Source organism: Gossypium raimondii, chromosome 10 (assembly GCF_025698545.1).
Source record: "Gossypium raimondii isolate GPD5lz chromosome 10, ASM2569854v1, whole genome shotgun sequence".
Classification (NCBI taxonomy): Eukaryota; Viridiplantae; Streptophyta; class Magnoliopsida; order Malvales; family Malvaceae; genus Gossypium; species Gossypium raimondii.
Window position 1 is genome coordinate 38758604 of NC_068574.1, and position 22696 is coordinate 38781299.

The window sequence follows — 22696 nt, forward strand, 5'->3', positions numbered from 1 at the left end:
TATTAAGTTATGGAAGTTATTATGTAAGTTATGCAAGCTTATATATAAGTTATGTATTATGTTATTATGTATTATGTAATTTATTATGTTATTATATATAAGTTATGGAAGTTATTATGTAAGTTATGCAAGCTTATATATAAGTTATGTATTATGTTATTATGTATTATGTAAGCAAATGATTGTCAAAGAGTTATGTATGATGTAAAATTATTTATAAGTTATCATATGATTGTTAAATTTGAGTTATTTTGGTTATGTATATTAAAACAATATATATTTTATATAAATAAAATATTTAAATTTTAAAATATATAATTATTTAGAAAACTTATAAAATTGATACTTATAAATTTTATTAATAATAAATTTAGAACACTTTTTAGAAAACTTATAAATTTAATACTAATAAATTTTAATACTAATAAATTTAGAAAAATTATTTAGAAAACTTATATAGAAAATAAAAAATATTTATAATTATTTAGAGAACTTATAAATTTTATAGTAATAAGTTTTAAATATAGGTTATATACCCATACCATATATGGGGTGATATATTAAAATATTGGTTTTAATATATATTAAATTATCATTTACAATTTTTTTAAAATTTAAAATGTTATTATTATGTCAAAATTGAAATATAGTATCACCAAACAATAACAACGCAAAATCAAAGTAAAAAATACGACAAAACCCAATGTATAAATACGCAGAATTGGACATTCGAACCTTAAATGATGTTCCTCCACGTTCTCCCTCTTCTTTGCCGCAAATAATGTTAAATGTTTTCAACAAATACAATGTATGAACCCTTTTTAATGGTTTTTTTGCTAGGAAGCGAAACACCCAAACAGAAATTTGAAATAGATGAAGAAAACGGATGAGGAGAAATTGGAGATGCTGCAGAAACACTTAGGGATTTGATTGAAAAGGGGGATTTGGGGCTGGCTACGGGGATATACCCCAAAACTGATATCCCATCAAAACGACACCTTTTAAATTTAATTTTTTTTGTGGATCTTAAAGGAAAACGCCACTAATCTTACAGATTTTGCGGCGCGTTGAGAAAAAAACGCCATTAAACCCTAAACGCATCAATCAAAAGGCCACATTTCATTCAATTTTAAATTAGCATTTGCGGCGTTTTGGTTACACGCCACTAAATATTCACCTTATTTATAAGTATTTTGATTTTTAATTGATTTTTAAATTCGATAAATGTTTGGACATTCTTTTAAATTGAAACATTAATATGAAATTATTAATTTTTTTTCAATAATATTATTTTAAAATATGGCACAGATTTAATACATTTTTTTCAATTATACATATTTAATAAATATTCAAATTTATAAATACTATCAATTTAAATACTATCAATATTAAAATTTATAAATAAGTTTACGGCGTTTTATCAGAAAACGCCACTAAAGGAATACAGTGAAAGGAAAACGAAGCGGTTTTGCTATATTATTTGCGGCGTTTTCTGTGTAAGCGCTGCTAAATCCTACCTGTTGCGGCGTTTTAAGTTAAAACGCCACTAATTATTCAGTTTTTATAATATTTTATGTCTTTTGTCGAAACCATTTTTTAGATTTGAAAAAACAGGGGGATCGACTTTGAAAAATGAAAAATAGGGAGTCGCCACCGATCTTTTATTGAGGTGTGATCGGATCACCTTGGAAATAATTTTAGGTCTGCAAATTTTGAGAAAACAAGTTCGGGAGTCGATTACGCACGAGGAAGGGTTAGCACCCTCGTGACGCCCAAAATTGGTACCGAATTGAATGTTTTATGTCTTAATGTCGAAATTTTGAAAAGATTTTAAAATATGATTCTTTTATTTTGAATAAAATGAATTGGAAGATAAAACTCATTTATTTTAAAGAAATAATTTGTTACACTCAGTAAGTTAGAGTGCAGCATCTCAAATCCTCAAAATTAAGCTTATTCTTTGATTTTTAAAACCTATACATTTTGAGAAGGATATCCGATTATTTGGGTCAAATGAGAAAATCAAAACCCAGTAAGTTAGGGTTCAATTTCACAAAATTCCTGAATATCGAACATTGCCTTTATTTTTAAAATCCTCGTCTCGAGAAAATAACATGTCATATCCAATGCGTTAGGACACAACGTGTTGAATTCCCGAGAATGAGTTTTTATTTGAAATTTGTGAATTCATTGCAAAATGAATACTTGGCTTTCTAAATTCATCGAAAGATAATCGCAATCCAGTAAGCTAGGACACGATCTTCCTCGAGAATCATGAATGCCAAATATTTCAAAAATTTATAAAATACGATGATTTTAATGTTTTGGCGAAACCAAAATATATACTTTCTAGAAGATATGCTAGAAAAGTTAATGTATAATATGAAACAAATACTTTAATTTAAATTGTATATGTATATGTATTTACAAAATATAAGCACAAGATACAAGTAAATTTGTAAATATGTGTATGCATATATTTAACACACATCTACAAGTATACATGTAAAAAGGAAGGAATGGAATATATCAACAAAAATAAAATAAAAATGCATGTATATAGGTACATGAAAATCGTAAAATAAAATAAACATATAAAAATTTATATGTGTATATATTGACAAAAATAAAAAAATATAAGTACATATGTATTGGCAAATCATGAAAACACGTATATGTATTAAAACTTATATATGTGTACAATGTGTATATAAATAACGGAGTATATATATAGAATAATAAAATGTTTATGATAATTCAAAAATATATATAATAAAAAATGTGTATTTTGAATTGTAAAATATGGGAACACGTGCGTATTCTAAAATGTGTATGTATACATATATATATGTTTGTAAAAATTTTATGAAGAAAAGAAGAAAGTAACGTACGTATACATATGTAAAAAAGTAAAAAGATTTTTGAAACTAAAATATAAAAGTATATACATATTGAAGTTAGGGAACAAAAATAAAGAAAAAAACATACGTAAAAATATGTATATAGGTAGGCGGATACAAGACAAAAAAAACTTGCATATATATATTTATTATATAAAAATAGTGCATGTGAATGAATATATAGGAATAATAATAATAATAATAATAATAATAATAATAATAATAATATTTAAAAACACTAAAAAAACAAAATACAAAAAGAAAAAAAACAATAAATGAAATTAACCAAACAGAGGACTAATTTGCAACGCACGAATTATATGGGGGCCGAGTGGGAAATATCCCGCTTCCCAAAACGCTGCGTAGCAACATGGGTCAAAATGAAGCAAGAGCAAAATGAAGTGTGAAATTTGTAAATAAATAAAACTAACATAAAAACACCACGAAGAAAGGGGGACCTTATACGCAAATAGACCAAACGATCAAAATACGCGGATCCTTCCCTCGGGTCGGGTCACCACACGGGTAGTACGCCTTTAAACGATGCCATTTCTTTCGTGGTTAAAAAAAACTAAACCCTAATCAGTTAAACATTTTCTAATCTAACAAAACAAAAGAAAAAAAACTAACAGAAAAGAGAGAAAAACTGTCTCTTTGCGCCGCTCGAATAACAGGCTGCTCGAGAGCCCCCTCGCCTTCGCCCATTCAACTCTGATTAGCCTGGAGGAGAAGAAGGCTTCATCGGCGCTGTTAACAGGTAATTTCCAACTCCCCTTTTTAGATCTATCCTTATATATGTATAGTTGATAAAAAGGAAAAGGAAAGAAAAATGATTCGGAAAAAGAACAAAATGAAAAAGAGAAGGAAAAAAAACCTTCTTTTCAATTTTTTTGTATTGATTTCATGTTCATGTGATACAATATGCCCCCCACCATTTACAAATACTCAAAACTGGCTTTATAGCTGAAATTGAAATATCCAAAAACTACAACCGAAAACCTCCCTTCCCTTTCTTTTTTTCTTTTTTCTTTATTCTCTCTCCATTTCTGCTTTTTTCTCTGCTTTGTTGTGTTCGTTTGTTGCAGGTGTACGGGCGTACGAGGGCCAGCTGGGACGTGGCGCGGCTCGTGTGAGGCATCGTGCGTGGTGGGCACGCGAGGAGGCGTGCGGCGCTGGGGCTGGGTAGAGGCAGGAGCGGCGCCCTAGGGTTTGTTGAAGTGTTTATGTTGCGGGCCTGTTGGGCTAGGGTTTATGCAAGATGGGGCTTGGGACAATTGGGCCATTTGGGTTTAATGTTCTGGGCCAATATAAATGGACTATTTTTGGACTGTTATTAATTTTTGTGTTTGGTTTATATTTTTTATTTTGATTTGATTATGGGCTGGGCAAATTAGGCCTATTACATTATTCAGTTAAAACGCCACTAATTATTCAGTTTTTATAATATTTTATATGTCTTTATTTATAAGTATTTTTATTTTAATAGATTTTAAAATTGGATAAATGTTATGTCATTATTTTAAATTGATGCATTAATATGAAATTATTAATTTCATTTCAATTAAAATAGTTTAAAATTATGACACAGACTTAACATATTCTTTTTATTGTACAAATCTTAAAAAAATTCCATTTTATATATGTAAGTATGTATTATTAAAATACTATCAACATTCCAATTTATAAATTATTGACACTATTCCAATAATGTCTTACAATTTTAATTTTATGCTCTAAGTTATGCAAATCTTGATAACGCTTCGTACACAATATTAAATTGTTTCATCATACATAACATATATATATATGATATCGTGTCATGCATATATATATATATATATGTTTTATACCCCTATCGGTTCTAAACCTAATAATGACATAATAAGAAGTAAAAAACATGAAGTATTTGAATTTTTTTTGACTTTTGTATCAAAATAGTAATTAAACCCTAAAATTGCCACAACATTAAACCCTAAACTGTAACTCATATAAACCCTAAATCCAAAACACAAAAATCAACATCGTAACCCTTAAATCATTAACGCTAAACCGTAAACCATAAACATCAAGCCCTAAAACAGTAAATTTCATTATCTTATAAGCCGTAAATTCCCTAACCTGATATTAACACTGAAATGTAAACTCTAAACCTTGAACCCCAATCCCCGAGCCCTATACCTAAACTCTAAACCCATGTCATCAAAATTGTAATCCTAAAATAATAAACATTGTGTAACGAACCCTAAAACCCCAAACCGTAAAACATTAACGCTAAACCGTAAAACATAAACATCAATCCCTAACACAGTAAATTTCATTGTCTTATAAGCCATAAACACTAACTCGATAATAACACTGAAATGTTAACTCTAAACTTTAAACCCCAATCTCCAACCCCTAAACCTAAACTCTAAGCCCAGAACACAAAAATGTAATCCTAAAATAATAAATATTGTGCCACAAACCCTAAATCCCCAAACCGTATATGATAAAACTTAAATATTAAACCGTAAAACCTAAAATTTTCTTTCTATTTTTGCGGCGTTTTTTTCCAAAAACGCCACTAATACCAATACAGACAATCAAAAGCGGCGTCATTTTAACTAACATTCCACCAAAGAAGAAAAGCATCTTGCCGAAATATTTGCGGCGTTTTAGGTCAAGCACCGCTAATTCCAGACATGTTGCGGCGTTTATTTAAAAGCGCCACTAAAGCAATATACTGAAATAAAATGAAGCCGTTTTGCTTAGTTTTGTTCCGGCGTTTATAAAAGAAACGCCGCAAATTAGTTACTTATAGCGGCGTTTGTTAACAACCGTCGCGAAATCCCTATCTTTTGTGGCGTTTTTTAGTAAGCGCCACTAAAGCAATAATAGGAAAAAATAAAACGGTACAGTTTTGTTGAAATTTTTTCCTCAAATTACTTACCTTTACCGGCGTTTCTCTCAAAACGCTGCTATATCCCAATATTTTGCGGCGTTTTTTTAATAAGCGCCACTAAAGTAATAAAATAACCAAAAAACGAAGCCGTTTTGCAAAAAAATTGTGTCGTTTCAAAGAAATCGCCGCTAATGCAGGTCTATTGTGGCGTTTTTTGTTTAGCGCCGCTAAAACTCTATCTTTTGCGGCGTTTTTTGGTTAAACGCCGCTATAAACGCCGCTAAAAGCCTGTTTTGGTGTAGTGTTTCATGGAAGCAAGCATGACAGTAATCTTTTTTTAACATAAATTAAAATTCAAAAATGGAGGTTCTATTTGGAAAATATTACCGGACGAAGAAAATGGCAATGCTAAAAGAAACTAAAGTGAGAGTCAATTCAACTTCAGCAAGCAAAGTCATGACTCCAGGTTACCGACCCCATTTTCAAAATTCAATTATTTGTCATTACTTTACTAATGGATAACTCCAACTTAATTGAACGTAATTATGTGTTTAATTTGAATCAAACCATAGGTTTTAAATAAAATTTATAATGCTCATGTTACATATCAATATTATTAAATTATTTAAATATTTTTTAGAATTATATTTAATTTTAATTTTAAAATATATTTAATCAAAACTATGAGTTGTATCACTTGTATATGCATAACCACATATTTATAACACAAATGTGTATAAAGTTTTGATTCAATGGTAAAGTTAATATTTTATTGATGTAAATAATATGGGTTCAAATTCAACCATATTTATTGGGTTTTTCAAACAAATAAAAAACTAAAATACTTTCAAATAATATAATATTTTTAATTGTGAAAAGATATTTTATAATTTTTCTAATTAAATTTGTGTTTGGTTGACTCATGACACTAAATCAACTAAAGACTTAAATAATAGTATAATATTAATGTATTTAAAATTTGAAGGATTAATAAACATAAATGGAGAAGCCCAAGCCAAGAATTTGGATTTGAAGATGTTAACTGGTTTTATGAACGCTTCCAGTGACGACCGCCATTTCAATTTTTTCTTTAATTTCAAGCTTTAAGAACAAGAAACAAAAATCGTAAATTTGGGAGATCAGAAAATAAGGTATAAATTGATTACTTTGATCGTGTTTATGATTCATCACAATTCTTAGTTAAGCTCGGGTGACGAAGCTCACAAAATTTAATCAGTTTAAAGCACTATGTTTTTTTTTTTAAACCAAAATCCAAAAATCTGAAGGTGCCGAATGTACAAATGGATAATTTTGATGTAAAACAAAGATCCCAAACTAGTCGATATATCACAAAAAGACAAACCAGAGTGATGAGGTTTGCATGGCCTCCAAGCCAGGAACAAAATATACGTAACGAGCTAGCTACACACAAAATTTAAAAGGATAAATCAGCATCAGCTGTTATTTCTATAATAAATCTAGTCCTACCATACATGGTGCTGATGATGATCTTATATTTTAGACCGATGGGTGCCTTGGGTGGTCTGTGAGGTTGCTCCTCAATTAGTATGGGGAGGGTTTCCCTTACTGGCTGGTTTACTATGTCGGGCTTGTGGAGGTTTACGTGCATCCTCAACTTCCACGTTCAAGAGGTGTCTGTGAGGCGGTTTTTTCCCATGTGGTGGTTCCTCTCCCCTGCCACCAGGTCCAGGGTGGTGTGGTGGCTCCTCTCCACTACCACCAGGTCCTGGGTGGTGTGGTGGCTCATCTCCCCTACCACCAGGTCCGGGGTGATGTGGTGGCTCCTCTCCTCTACCACCAGGTCCGGGGTGATGTGGTGGCTCATCTCCCCTACCACCAGGTCCGGGGTGATGTGGTGGCTCCTCTCCTCTACCACCAGGTCCGGGGTGATGTGGTGGCTCATCCCCCATACCACTAGGTCCGGGGTGGTGTGGTGGCTTCTCTCTCCTATCACCAGGTCCGGGGTGATGTGGTGGTTCATTCCCCATACCACTAGGTTCAGGGTGGTGTGGTGGCTCATCCCCCCAACCACTAGGTCCAGGGTGTTGGGGTGGCTCATTATCGTGGTTAGCTAGAGAAGGAGTGATAATAAAAACCACCAGTCCAATGAGAATCAGTAGCAAACAAGCTTTAGACATAATTGGGAGTAATATCTCGGGGTTTTGCTATGGTTCTGAACTACAACACTTGCTGCCCTTTTATAATGGATAGAAAGCTAGAGTTACGTCGTCACCGCACTTGCAATTCTGCAATATTCGCCCTTTAGTGTGTACTATATTCTTCATTAATTAGTGTACAAATGCGATGTTGGGTCGGATTCGGAGACTCCTTTTGCTACTAGCTCTGAAAATGACACCTATAAGTTTAACTAGGAACAAACCTGTGAGCTTAGCTCGTTGATTCGTTTATTTAGTATTAAATATTTAAAATTAGTGATGTGCCATTGCAACTCTTTTCTATTCTTAGAGACTAGACCCTCTTTTATACCAAAAATAAATATGCGGCAAGGAGTTATATCTTTAATTCCCATTTTCAAATGTGTATAAAATACAATTATATGTATAAAATGTGTATTGAAAGAGGTATGTATTCAATTTGGTAGACGACTAATAGGCTAAAAGATGTCTCCAGTTGTTTTTTTATATATATATATTTTGAAAATGAGTAAATTGGTCACTTTCAAAAATTCAAAACATTTTAATCCATGTTAATTTTGAAAGTAAGCAATTAAAGACAATTAATTACGACATTAATGTTTTTCATCAATTTTACATGATTTTGATTGGTATAATAGTAAATTTAGCTCTTAAAGTTTACACATTCTATTAATTTGGTCCTAATTTAACAATTTTCCCCACAACATTTGTGTGAATGTGTAAATGTTGAAGCTGAATTTGTTGAATTTATTAGAATAATGTCAAAATGAAAAAATGTGTAAACAATTAAGGCTAAATTTATTACCATACCAATCAAAATTATATACAATTGATGGAAGACATCAACATCGGGCTTAATTATCTTTAGTTACTCACTTTCGAAAATGACAAAGATTAAATTGTTTAAATTTTTTTAAAGAGACTCGAGAGGTCTTTTTACTTGACTATTACAATACCATAGGCCGTTCAAACAAGGGTGTAGCTAGGGGGCTTGCAGGTGCCCTGCCCCCTAAAATGGAAAAGTTTTTATTTCTGCCCTTAAATTTTAAATTAGTAAAGGTAAAATTACACTTTGACCCCCTAAAAATGATAAAGTTTGATTTATTCCTATAAAATTTTTAAAGATATAGACTATTAAAATGGAAAATACTACATTTTACTATTGAAAAAATTACAATTTAATTTCGGCCCCCTAAAAAATTTTATGACTTCTCCCCTGAGTTCAAAATAAACTAGCCTATGTATCGTGAAATAAGAAGCTAAGAGACGTAAAATTTTCATTGAAAATGGTCACCTAACTATTTTTTTGGGTCACCAACTAGTTATCGGTGACAATTTTAACTATTTTTTTGGGTCACCAACTAGTTATCGGTGACAATTTTTAAAATTAACAAAATAATAATTTTAACCCCCAACGTTTATTTATTATGTCAATTTAATATTGATTCTAAAAAATCTAACCTTCAACATTTATAGATTGTATAATTTTAATAACCAAAAAAGACAAAATTAAATATTGAATGAGATTTGTAACTTTTTTATATTAAATATTACAGTTTACCCTTAATTTTATATTACCGATTAGCTAAACCTATAGGGTTTTCGTGGAGAGAGATTGTTGACAAAATGGTATAACCATTTGAAATTTTGTGAAAGTTACAGACATTTGTAGATTCTAGTTGTGAAACTTTATCAAGCCATATAATGTATAGTAATATATTTTTTTAGATTTGGACTCTGTGTGCGGTCAAGTAATCCTAGTTTGGACTTTATGCTAATATCCCTTAGATTAATAAAAAAGAGTCTTTCTTTCTTTTCTGTATTCAGTTTGATACAGCGGGGTTACACCTCTTGATTAATAAAATTTCCGTGATTGAGTCAAATAAAAAGATTATTCATTAGGTTAAAAGTAAGTTGTTACAAAATTTTAGGTCTGGGTCTAATTCAAAAAATGAGATTAAATTTTTGTTCAAGTCTTACTTGGATAAAAATGTTAAAACTCGGGTCTGATCTGGTCCAATCGTATTATAAAAAAAAGTTTTAAAAATATAATACACCAAATACACTAAAAATATTAAAATAGATGTTTCTAAATATATTTCATAATAATATATTTCTAAATAAATTCATAATAATATATATTTTAATTTATCATATATTAAATAATTAATAATTAAAGAAATGTAGCTCTTATAACACTTAAATGAAATATTTTTTTTAAAATGAAGAAACCAGCGCATCCATACAGCCATCAACAATATACATTATGCTGTGAAAAAGGAACTTCTACCGGCACTAGCTTTTGCGAGCATCAGCCCAACTATTCACTTTTCTACAAACATTGACACTTCTAAGCAGCCTAATATAATTATCAATTTTAGCAATTTTCTAAGGACGAAGCAGCGGATTAGAACACCATAAAGCAGCCACTATTGAGTCCATCTCAACAATCGAAGTCTTTGTTATTTGCCCATTAAGATTTAACAAAAACTTCTAAAGCACTTTGAATAGCATTCAGTTCTGCTAAGTCAGAATCTATATTTTCTAGAGGCTCAAAGATTGCCACAAGTTTACCTTTCTCGTCCCTCACATCTCCACATTCGGCACATAAACATTAAATTTGAAACAGCCTATTGTAGGAGGCGTCCACTCCAAAGGAGTTTGATTGAGATTCTTTGCTGAAGGAACGACGCTCATGCAAGGGGAATTCAACATTAAAGGACTCAACACTTGATTAGTACTACTTTTTGAACTTTCTTATGCAATAATTCTACACATAATCCCTCTCTCAACTCTAAATTGTAGGAAAAACTCGCTTAAACATTCTCAAAGTAATGCCCTCCTCGTTGCTACAATAACAATAGTGTCATTTGAATAATACTCAACCTTAATTAGTAGTATTTAATTAATAACTTATGTCTTATTATGATAAATTACTTTTATTATTTGATTTTAATTATCACTTAATTAGTATTTAATTTATATATCAATTGAAACTAATTTCAGCACTATAAATAGATAAAATAACATCCAACAATTTCATATAGCATCTAAATAAAATGTTTTTTACATTATTTATTAGATTCTGTTATTAACATTAATAAGTTAGAAGTATGTCAAAATAAATGGAATATTAAAGTTATGGTTCTTTAAATAGAAAAAATTAGTCCTAAATTGAATGAAAATAGCTTCGGAGAAAGATGAAAATTCACTTTTGTAACACCTATTACCCATTCTAACATCCGGCATAGGTAGGAGATATTACCAACACAAATGCTCTATGCTTGCAACTAGCATTCAAGTAAGATACAACTTTAAAACAATAAATAAAATTTATAAATCGAGATTTAGGTGAATAAAAAATTTGAAACATTTTTAAAATAATTGGTGTTTGTACATCCCCAAAACATGAAACGTGATTCTAACGGGCTTAAAATGATTAAAAACACAAGTTGTACAAGTGCGGTAGGGTAAGTTTCGAGACTTGGCCTATAAGCTTTTAGACTTAGCCCAAAAGTCCCAAGACTTGGCCACATTATTGTAACATTTTAGCTACTAACTTGCAAGTATCAATACCTAGCCCCTAGGTATCAAGACTATAAAGCTCCTCGCCCGTCACGATGGTCGATACGAATGATAGACCCTAATAAGATATTTTCAAAGCAAAACCAATACTTTATTTGAGAAAATAAATAATAAAATATTTTTATAAAATCATAGAAAATGGATAAACTAAGTTTTAGAGTTTTAAAATCTTGTTAAAATCATTTTAAAACAATTCGTGGGTGTTCGGAAGTGTCCAAGACCAAATTTGAGCCTTGGAGGGCTTTTTTTGCACTAAACAGTGTAGTGGCCCAAAAGGTACAAGAGGTGCAGTACCTAAGGCCAAATGTATCGATACCCTAATCATTGTTCTATTTTTAGGGTATTCTATCGATTAGGATGTAGTACCTCTAGGGCCAAGTAGTGATACCCTTACTCTTAGGGTCACAACTTGCCTAAAAACTCCTATTTTTAAGCCCTAAACTTCACCATGTCAAAAACCTAGCTATAGTAACTTAAAAATCACATTTTAATGGCCAAAAACAACTTCCAGAACACATCCAAACTAGACTTTTATAAAGCATATTCGAAAAAAACCAAAATACAAACATTCTTGTTCATGAAACATAGTCACAATGTGGCAAAACATGTCAAAACATGTTTCTCCTATGCCAAAATGTTCTCTCTTTGATGTTACTCCAAGTAGAACACTCCTCACGAGTGCCATGGATTCACATCGACAAACATTGCATACCTATTAATCATCTCTTTTTTTTTACGACTCTTATATTTTCTTCAAAGCCAACGTTCAATCATCACGAGCCCTAAAAGCTATCATTAACAAATACTACCACTTTTGGGGGCTTTCTATTAATTACAATAAATCTAAAGTCTTCTACAACAAAACAAGAAAAGCTCGACATAAATGATGGATTACGAGGATTTGGGGTGTACAACGTTCAAAGAATCTAAGTAAATATTTAGGATACCATATGAGACACCTACATAACTAGTGGCTATTTTTCCAACAGACTGTGAAAAAACTCCAAGGTAAATTAGAAAAATAGAAAGGTTGTCTTCTCTTTTCGATCAGGAAACTAGTTCTCATTCAATCCACATTGTTAGCGACATCACTCTACACTTCATCCTGCACCAAAGCACCCAAGAATCTTACAGAGAAGCTTAACAAAATCATTCATGACTTTTGGTGGGAACAAAATGATAACAAAAAGATTACATCTAGACAATTGGGATCATTTCTGCATGCTGAAATCCCTTAGCGATCTAGAAATTTGAAAAACGGAGATCATGAATGATGCACTTAATTACAAACAAGCATAGAGACTCTTAATGCAACCTCATCCACTAGCATAATCAGTTCTATTAGCTAAATATTGCACTTTACAATACTTTCTTTCAGTACAATCCCAACCCATTAATTCCTGGACATGGTGGAGCATCTTCAAAGGATGTGATATATGCTTACAAGCCTTTGATATTCAAATTTGGAATGGCAACACTATGTCTGTAACACCCCTAACCCATCTTTGTCATTGAATTAGGGTTACAGGATATTACAACACATATCAAACAATTAACACCATCAAACTATTCATTTAATAATTTAAATAACAACATTAAATTCTAAATTTCCTTGATAGCATAAATACATTTACGGGCCTTAAATCGAACTTACGAGCCTTAAAAATAGTTTGAGAACAATCAGGGACTAATTTGAAACAAAATAGAAAAATTTAGAAAAATTTGAAAATTTTAGAAACAACGGCCATACGGCCGTGTGGCTAGGCCGTGTGACAAAACCCAATTGTGTGGCTCAGAAACATGGTCGTATGGCCAAACTGTGTATAATTCGAAATAAGGGTCACACGATTGTGTCACAGCCTGTGTGCCCGCTTGTGTGCAAATCGAAGTAGGGTTACACGACTGTGCTTCTAGGTTGTTAACTCTATGTGACCGTGTGGACAATCTTTCACCTAAAATCAATAAGACACATGGTCATGTGGTGAGATCGTGTGTGGCATACGATCATGTGCACCTTAAAAATCTTACAAAATAAGGCAAACTTAATCCAAAACTTAGGTACCAAGCCAAATTGATATCAACCATTTCCATACCTTCAAATTACATTGAAACATGCTTAAAACATATCAAAATTTTCAACCTAAGTGCCTAACCAATGTGCTCCCATTGACACCACAATTCAATTAACAAACCAAATCCAAATTTCATACCAAACTAATTTGCATTTAAATTTCACAAGTCCTTACATCAAACACATGTCAAACTTACCATTTCATCCAATCCATTCACATTCAATCTTACCACATTTCAAAAACTTTCATGAAGTTTATACCAAATGGCCAAAAACATGTCTACGTGAACATATGCATACCAAAACCAAAGGCACATACACAAGAAAGCTAAGACCAAGCTTAAACAATTTTACACCAACCTAAGATGTAACACATAAAGTAAGTATTCAAAACATATACAACGCGCACCTATTACATGCAACATATCCCAAAAGTAATCATATCAAATTCTACGAAAAGATAGTTGGATAGTATGAGCTTCAAGTTGATCCGGTCGCCCGATTCCACAATTTGATATCTACAAGAAAACATGAAAATGAATCGAGTATGCATTTACGAGCTTAGTAAGTTTATAGGTTGAAAAATTATAACTTACCGTACAATCACATTTTAGTAATTAACAAAATCACTAGCTAATATTAACTTTAACCCTGTCAACCACAACAGTTCAACGAGTTTTGTAAATACGAGTCATATAATCATCACATTTATACCGTTTCATCCATTACCAAGTTACGATATATTATCAAAAACCATGAACACTTATATCAATCACCATCAAAGTATCATAACTGGAAATCAAAGACATATCAATATCATGTCATTTAACCATAAAATTTTTAGCCCGATGAATGATATAAACAGATACGAATACACAGTTAACAATCTAAAATACACCAGAACACCCAAATGAGCCAAACCAACCGAGAACACACTTGAGCACCAAGTGCTTAGCCCGTAGGCTAACATCCCTTCAAAAACACACCTAGGCACCAAGTGCCAAGCCCATAGGCTAACATCCGCCTCCAGTAACACACCAAAACCACTGTAAATATAACATGATAGTCTACAACAAATGCTAGACTCTGGTATTTTAGTAGATAGTAACAAGTCAAGAATCATCATCTCATCACAAGTCAATCCCGTACCACGCGCAATATATGTAACGCCCTAAAATTTTTAATTTCGTTATTGTGAAAATATTAAATAAATATTTGTTAGCTTTAGTGGTTATGTGTTCTGGGAGTGTTTGGGAGGTCCCAAGTTTAAGCCTTTGCTTGGGCAAAATTTGGTATTTTGAATGAATTAGGCCTTACTCTTATTTAGTAGGCTTTTATTTGTTTGTTGGAAAAATTACATCAGAATGGGCCTGCTGGTCTAGTGGTTAAATGGTGTGTTATTATGGTGGAAGTCTTGTGTTTGAATCCCTATACAGGCAAGGGTATTATTTTTTTGCTTAGATTTCGAGATACAGTTGTGTAATAGGGGGATTCTGAGTAGTGGATGTGTAGTGGGAATTAGGGGAGAAGATTAAGGGATTTTGGGGTTATCAGAATTTTTTCCCATAACTGAATTTTGACTCTCTTTTCCAAAAAAAAATTGTCGTCTATTCTTCTCCCTCTCCTCTTGCCAAAATTCTTTGAGTTTTTCCATCTTTCTCTTATTTTTCTTCTTCTTTATTTTTCCCTATTCCATTTATTTTCCTTCATTTTCGCACGCGGTTAGTGCTCGCTTAGTTTCGATAAGTGTTTCTCTTCGTTTCTTTCATGAATCTCTCCACGACAGAAGTAGTAATGTTTTTTTTCAGCAATTTGGACATAGAGGGAGGCTCGGACTGGTGAATTCAATGTTCTTGTCTTAACAATAGTTAAACGGAGGGTTATCGTTGGTGGTAAGTTGGGTTTTTTTTCGTTCTTGGTTGTCAATTCGCTTGTAAATGCATTAAATTAATGTTGACTATCTTGATTATAGGCTTTGGAGTGCTCGAGGACTGTTTTAGTATCAAACAAAACTAGGTGTGTACCCGAAACGCAAAAAAAAATGGGATTCGATGAAAAGCCGAAATTACTTGCTGTTTAGACAACAACAGTAGGCTAACTTTGAAAATTTGCCATAAATTTTGGAAATCGAATTAGAGGATGAAAAAAAATATAGAATTAAAGCTTATTGAGTCTAGTATCACATAAAAGAAACAGTGTAAGTAATGGAATTGTAAATCGTGAGGTATTATAAACTTTGTGAGACAAGGTCAGATTGAATTCGGGTTCCCCTGTTCTGACTTTGGAAAATCATCAAAAATTGGATAAAAATAATTAGGGGTTAAAATTTACATGTTTAAATTATTAATGAGTGTATTTTCAATAGAACAAATGGAAACATCATACAAATTTTGTACTAAGAGATAATTAATTTTTTAGCAAAGAAGGGACGATGCTGTCAGACAACAAAACAAAAGTAATTTTGAAGATTTTACTGTACTTATTGGCTAAACCAAAAATTCTAAAAATTTTATGGTAGAAAGGTATTTGAGTATAGTTTCAAATACATCAAGCATATCTTAATTCGGAATTACACACTGAGTTTGCAAAAACTCACCCTTTCTCTGTTTAATATGTATAGGTAATCCCCAGACTTGATGGGTCGGTGCAGCGGAGGACTCGACGGTGGCCACACGTAAATTTTAGACTATTTTTTGTTAATGCCTAGAATTTATTACTTATTTGGGGTTTTTGATGTATCTTCTGGACTATGGACTGGTTAGCTTTTAATTTGGACTTTATACTATTTTTTATGGATTTTTTTTAAATTGCAACTCCACAAAACACAGTTTTTTTTCCTAAAAACTAAGGTTTTTCGTAAATAGAAACGATTTTCCCTAAATTAATTGGTTACAAAAGCTTCCGCTAAGAGACAATTTTTAAAGCAAATCAACTAGTTTTTTTTCGAATTAAATAAAAGCTAACTTACTGTAACGATTTTTAAACTCGACAATCTTGTCTTTAAATCCCTTTCCATGTGACATAGCCAAATTCGGCCATAACGTCTAGGCCGAGTTTGGGGTGTTACAATATAACCTATTGTCATGCCAATTGTATCCTATCCTATGTTCATCCGGGCTCGATATAGGTAATTGTATAATATTTTACAATTCAATTCATTTTCTCACTTTATACTAATTTGTAACAATTCAAATGCACACATATGTATTAACATACAACAACTCCAATATCAATATAATATTACAAATTATACCTAATTAAACCATATGAACTTACTAGGGTTAAACAACAAATATGACAATATCATGGACTAATTAGTAATTGCTCTTTCTCGCAATTATCTACCGGTTCTTGATCATGCATAAGAAATGAAGCTTGATCAATTGTTCTAATGTTTCAACTATGGTGTTTCGGTTGGAAATGAAAAGAAATGACAAAGATGATACATGTTTCTTTTGTTTTATTATTTTATTTTTTTACTTTATCATTTTATAAATTACCAAATTGCCATTAATTTACATATTTTTAAACTAAAGTATATATATGCATCATTCAAAATTTTAAGTATGGTTAAAATACCATATAAATATATTCAACTATGTTTTTATAGTCAGTTAGCCCTTTTAAACTAATAGCGATTGACTTTTGTAACTTTTACGATTTAGTCATTTTTCTTTAATTAACTAGGCAAACATCAAATTTTTTAGACCAAATTTCGATACATCTATATAATCACTCCGTAAATATTTAATAAAAATATTTATGGGCTCGGTTCATAAAAACAAGGTCTTGAGATCTCATTTTCTAAAATCACTGGACTTTAGGGATAAACCACTTGTACTCAACTATATATTTAAATAGCAAAAATTATTAGATCACAATTTTATATAATACTATATTTGAATCGTAAATATTAAATAGTATTATTTATAGACTCACTCATTAGATTTGTGATCTCGAAAGCACTATTTCTAACACCACTGTAAAACGGGCTATTATGATGTCGATTGTGGGTAATGGTATGGCACTAAACCAACAAACACCGCTTAAACAAAATGAAATTGTGATAGCGGGTCTCTAAGAGACAAACAATTAAGAATGGGATTTGAGACATATATGGGAATTGTTAGGACATATGTGGGAACAAGAACTAAATTCCCGAGGCTTTGCAATCATCACAAGGCAAGATATAACACCCCTAACCCATCTTCGTCGCCAGATTAGGGTTACAGAGGATTACCGTGCAATCAGAAACTTTTAAAGTTTATATAATTCAATAATATAACCACATCATAAACCATTTATATACATGCATATTGTCCCTAAATCGAGCTTTCGAGGCCCTAAAAATGGCTTAGAAGCAATTTGGGATCAATTTGAAACAATTTGGAAAGTTTAGGAAAGAATTGCAAAAATTCAAAACAAGGGACACACGACGGTGTAGCCAGGCCGTCTGGAATCATCCTAGGCCGTGTAACTTTCAAACAAGAGACACAAGCCTAATAACCTCAATTGCGCGGGCCATTTAAACCCGGTCACTATCTCCCTTAATTTTTTCTCAGAGATCCGAATACAGCATGGCCAACTCGTTTCCCCAACTGTCCGCAAACACAACTCCAACCCAACGTGATTTTTGATTTGAAATCAAGTTAACTTTAAAGGATGAATTTGTCAATCCCGATATTTAGAAAAGATAATCGATTGGAAGAATTTTTAGTACAGATACGTATCTCACGATTCTTGACCGAAAAGAAATATCGACCTAAAGCTAAGTTAGAATTTAGTGAAGCATGAAATTAATCATGCTTTGGTTGGTTTTGGAGTGGATTTGAATGAAAAATGGTGAAAGCTGGAAATGGAAGGGATTTGGAAAGCAATTAAACTAATTTGCAAAGAAACAGGCAAATGAAAATGGAATAGCAGTATCTACATGCATAAATTGGAAGGGAAAAAATGGTTTAATTTAATTTCTTAAGCAAATTCAAGTGTGTTTTCAAGCTACCACAAATGCCCTATTTATATACAAATGATTTACTAAATTTGGCCTAACTACCCACTACACAAAATTAGAATTAAATAAAAATAAAATAAAATTTTCTTCTAATTTTAGCTTTTACAAGGTCAAAAGAAATCTGATAAGTCCTTGACTATTTCCATGTTTTTTATTCGGCCCCACTTTATTGACTGTGTTGCAAATTAGTCCTTTTATACTCGTTTTTGACTCATAGCATCCCAATTGCATTCCTAACAGGATTATAACATAAAATCACTAATTTAGTAGTGATCAATTCAAGAACTAATTGATTTAAGCACAACAAATCATGCAAATTTAACATGTTATCAAATCCCCTACTTAGTCTATGCTTACCCTCAAGAATACTGTAAGTTTCTACAACAGACACTTTTCACTAATTTATCAAAAAGCAAGCCTCTCATTCACAACAATTATCAATCCAACCAGTTTAGGCGAAAAATGAATAAATGCTCAATTACTCAAGTTAATCAACAAGTATCCATAAAATTTAAAAATGTAATTTAAATCATTTCACTAAATTGAATTGAAACCAAAACTTGAAAGGTATTAATTCTCAATGTAGTAAATTTGGGACGTAGTCAAACCTTTTTATGAGAACTAAGATGACAGCCAAGCACCCTACTCTGGTTACTCAATTTTACACGTCTCCAAATGAACTATTTCCCCTACTCACAGCAGTGGAGTGTTTGCAAGTTTCTGTTTTGTCACTTGAATCTTGTTACGCGAAATGAGATGACAACCCAAGCACCTCATTCCGGTTACTTAGTTCGGTCACATTCCCGACATCCTTACTCATAACCTAAGCTATTAGTGGAGTATAATTTATTTATGTATTTATGTATTTATTATTTCTTTTCTTTTTTTAATAATATATTCATAAAAAATGTTATGCTTACCAAGCAAATTTGTAAAACATCAATCTTAGATAATGAACATTTAATGGCTCAACGTCATTAAACAATTTAATGACATACACTTCAATTAAACTTAGCTAATGAACATTTAATCCAAGGTTCGCCAAATTATTTAAATTGACTAAGTATAGGAACTAAAGGCTCAATGTCAAACAAACTAACGAATAATCCTGGTATAAGAATTTAATGCACGCTAAAGGAAAAACAATCATGCATCTTACTAGTCCCTCTCCCCCTACTTAACCTATTCTTGTCCTTAAGCATATTATAAAGAATTTAAGTACAATAGAGAGAAAGGTAAAGTGTACTCCCCTTGTATTTTTTAGTGAGGCGGAGACGGTGGAAGTGACTGTTTTACAGAATTGCGAGGATACTGGTCACGTTGGCCTTTATTGTTTCAATTTGAGCCTCAATGCGATTTAGTCTTTCCTCCATAGAGAAAGACGGTTACTCTTCTTGTTCCCTAGTTGTGAAATTTGGACGTTGGCGAAAGACCTTATTACCGCGAGCGGTTCTTGTACCTGAAGGAACAAAATAATACGGAGTAGTGTTGCCAGCAAGCAAACCTATATAATCTAAACAATATTCATTTAGGCTCTCCATAGTATATGCAAACATTAAGGATGAGAAATCGACTTCAGAGGGAAAAAGTTGAAAGGTTAAGTTTGTAATATAAGGGCCAAGTATTAGTGGTCGATTAGAGCGTAAAATAGCATGAAAGTTCAATGCAAACCAATATCCTAAATTAATTTTAAATCCAGAATGCATACACCATAAAAAAAACAATTCAATTTTATTTAAAATAGATGACTAATTATTTCGTCCTGAAAATCTAAAAACTAAAAATCGATGAATATATCTCAAAGAGGGTTCATGCACCAACAATCCTTAGAGGTCTTTGGATTATAACATGATTTCTAGAATGAGTTAAAGTACAATAAACATCTTGAGCATCAAAGTACATACGAACTTGCTTTCGTTGTCAAAATTGAGTCGTAAAGTTACCCGATTGTTAAATTAAGTATTGAAACTAAAGTTAAACAAAATGGCTATTTTAGAAGCTGATGGTTGAAAACAAAAGAGTTTGTTTAGAAAATAAGTTGATGAAAAATATGGATTGTGAACTTAAAACAAGAATGAACCCTTAATAAAGATTAAGGACTCGATTCTTATAAGTTTTAAGGTGGATGGTGGATAGTTGGATAGAATCGTGACCCACTATCTAGCAAGATAGGAACCAGACAGTATGAAGGGTGAACGCCACACTCAAAGAGTGATAAGTTCAAATAAGGAACAAGATTGACGCCACTAGCTAACTAGATAAGTCAATTTGAATCTCTAAGAACAATAAGAGCTGAACACTCACAAATATGATATATTTCATCAAAGATTAAAAGTTCTTAACAAAAGCAACAATTGAGCTATTTATAGGCTGCTGGAGGTCTAGCAAAATAGCCATAAATTGATTACAAATTAAGTAAACTAAGTGACTTAATTTTTGTAACACCCCAAACCCGGCCTAGACGTTATGGTCGAATCTAGTAATGTCACATGATAGGGTGTTTGAAAATCGTGTCGTCACGTTAAAACCATTTCCATTAAATTCCTTATCTTAATATCTTATTAGTTCCACAATTATGTTGCTCATTTAATCAATAGTTTCAAAACATTATTTGTTTGCGGAAGCTTTTAAAACAGATTAAACAATTGTGTGTTTAGGAAAAACATTTTTTTCTTTTGAAAACTGAGGTTTCCTACTACTAGCAGTTGTAATCCATAAGGTAAAGATAATTAAAACCCAAAACCAAAGTCCGAATGTCCAATTACAACCCAAAAACATAGCCAGTAAAAATAGAATAGAAATAAAACCAATTATCGTAAATACGGGTTAAAAACCATGAAAGTCCAAAATCGTGGTCACCTCCGAGTCCTCCGTCGTACCAATCCATCTAGATCTGTGGATTACCTGTGCACATTTAAACAAAAGGGGTGAGATTACGAAAACTCAGTCTGTAATCCCACAGAAAACAAACAATAGCAAATCACAGTGCACAGTTAAAACAGTCCTGGGTCTAAGCCCTTTTTCAGTATCAATAATAGTTTGGGCTTAGCCCATCTCAGTATAGTATCAAATATGTAGTAGGGCCTTAGACCATCACAGTATTAGTAGTAGTCATGTAGTATTCAGTAACAAAGTCCTACCCAACCAGCATCTACGCACCATCTCCGTCTAACCCTACACTCCATGTAGGGATCAAATCAACCCACCCATCCCTACACTCCAGGTAGTACCGAATACAACACAAAACAATAATTTATAGTTGAGCTGCCAGTATATTAAGCTTAAGAGCCTTTCAGTACACTTCCTCCAAATATAATTAACCCAACCCCATGCAATGTAATATACAAGTCATGACATGCTATCTCAGGACATCAGTACATATAACTAGTTCAGTATACAAGCATACTATCATCATGCTCAACACATATAAATCAAACAGTCAGTTCATACAATTAGGGGTCTAAGTGATGCTTACCAACCCTATAGTAGGTTCACAGTCGACTTAGGGGACCTGTGCAACCTTAGCAATCAATTCAGTGAAAATGGGCTCACACGCCCATGTGGTCTGCCTGTGTGGCCCACTCGGCCCAAATTCACCTTGGCCGCGTGGTCTATTTTTAATGTAACCCGTGCTAGCTAAATATTCATATATGTTTTCACTATTTACTTATATGTTCCTTCAAAGCTGTCTACTTCAGTCACTGTTACTAAATTATTTATATCTTGAGCTATAGAATTCTAAATTAAGGTCTGCTTGATGTTTTTCAAACTAGACTCATATACCTTTCTACCATAAAATTTTTAGAATTTTTGGTTCAGCCAATAAGTACAGTAAAATATTCAATCTTACCCCTGTTCTGCTGTTTGATAGTTTCGATCTTTCTTTGCTAAAAATTAATTATCTCTTCGTACAAAATTTGGATGATGTTATCATTTGTTTCTACTGAAAGTAAACTAATTAATAATTTAAACATGTAAATTTTAAACCCTAATTATTCTTCTTCAATTTTTGATGATTTTCCAAAGTCAGAACAGGGGAACCCGAATTCATTCTGACATTGTGTCACAAAA

General features: G+C 32.1%; 1 protein-coding gene across 1 annotated transcript; it reads right to left on the reverse strand.

Moving 5' to 3' along the window:
• Positions 1-7077: 7077 nt before the first annotated feature.
• LOC105775481 (formin-like protein 5) lies at positions 7078-8289 on the reverse strand. Its single transcript, XM_012597993.2, has one exon. The coding sequence runs from the start codon at positions 7938-7940 to the stop codon at positions 7341-7343; it is 600 nt and encodes a 199-aa protein (XP_012453447.1). The 5' UTR covers positions 7941-8289; the 3' UTR covers positions 7078-7340.
• Between the last annotated feature and the right edge of the window lie 14407 nt (positions 8290-22696).

What these genes read in the sequence shown, in the direction of transcription:
- LOC105775481 (XM_012597993.2), bottom strand. Translation starts at nt 7,940, where the DNA reads ATGTCTAAAGCTTGTTTGCTACTGATTCTCATTGGACTGGTGGTTTTT.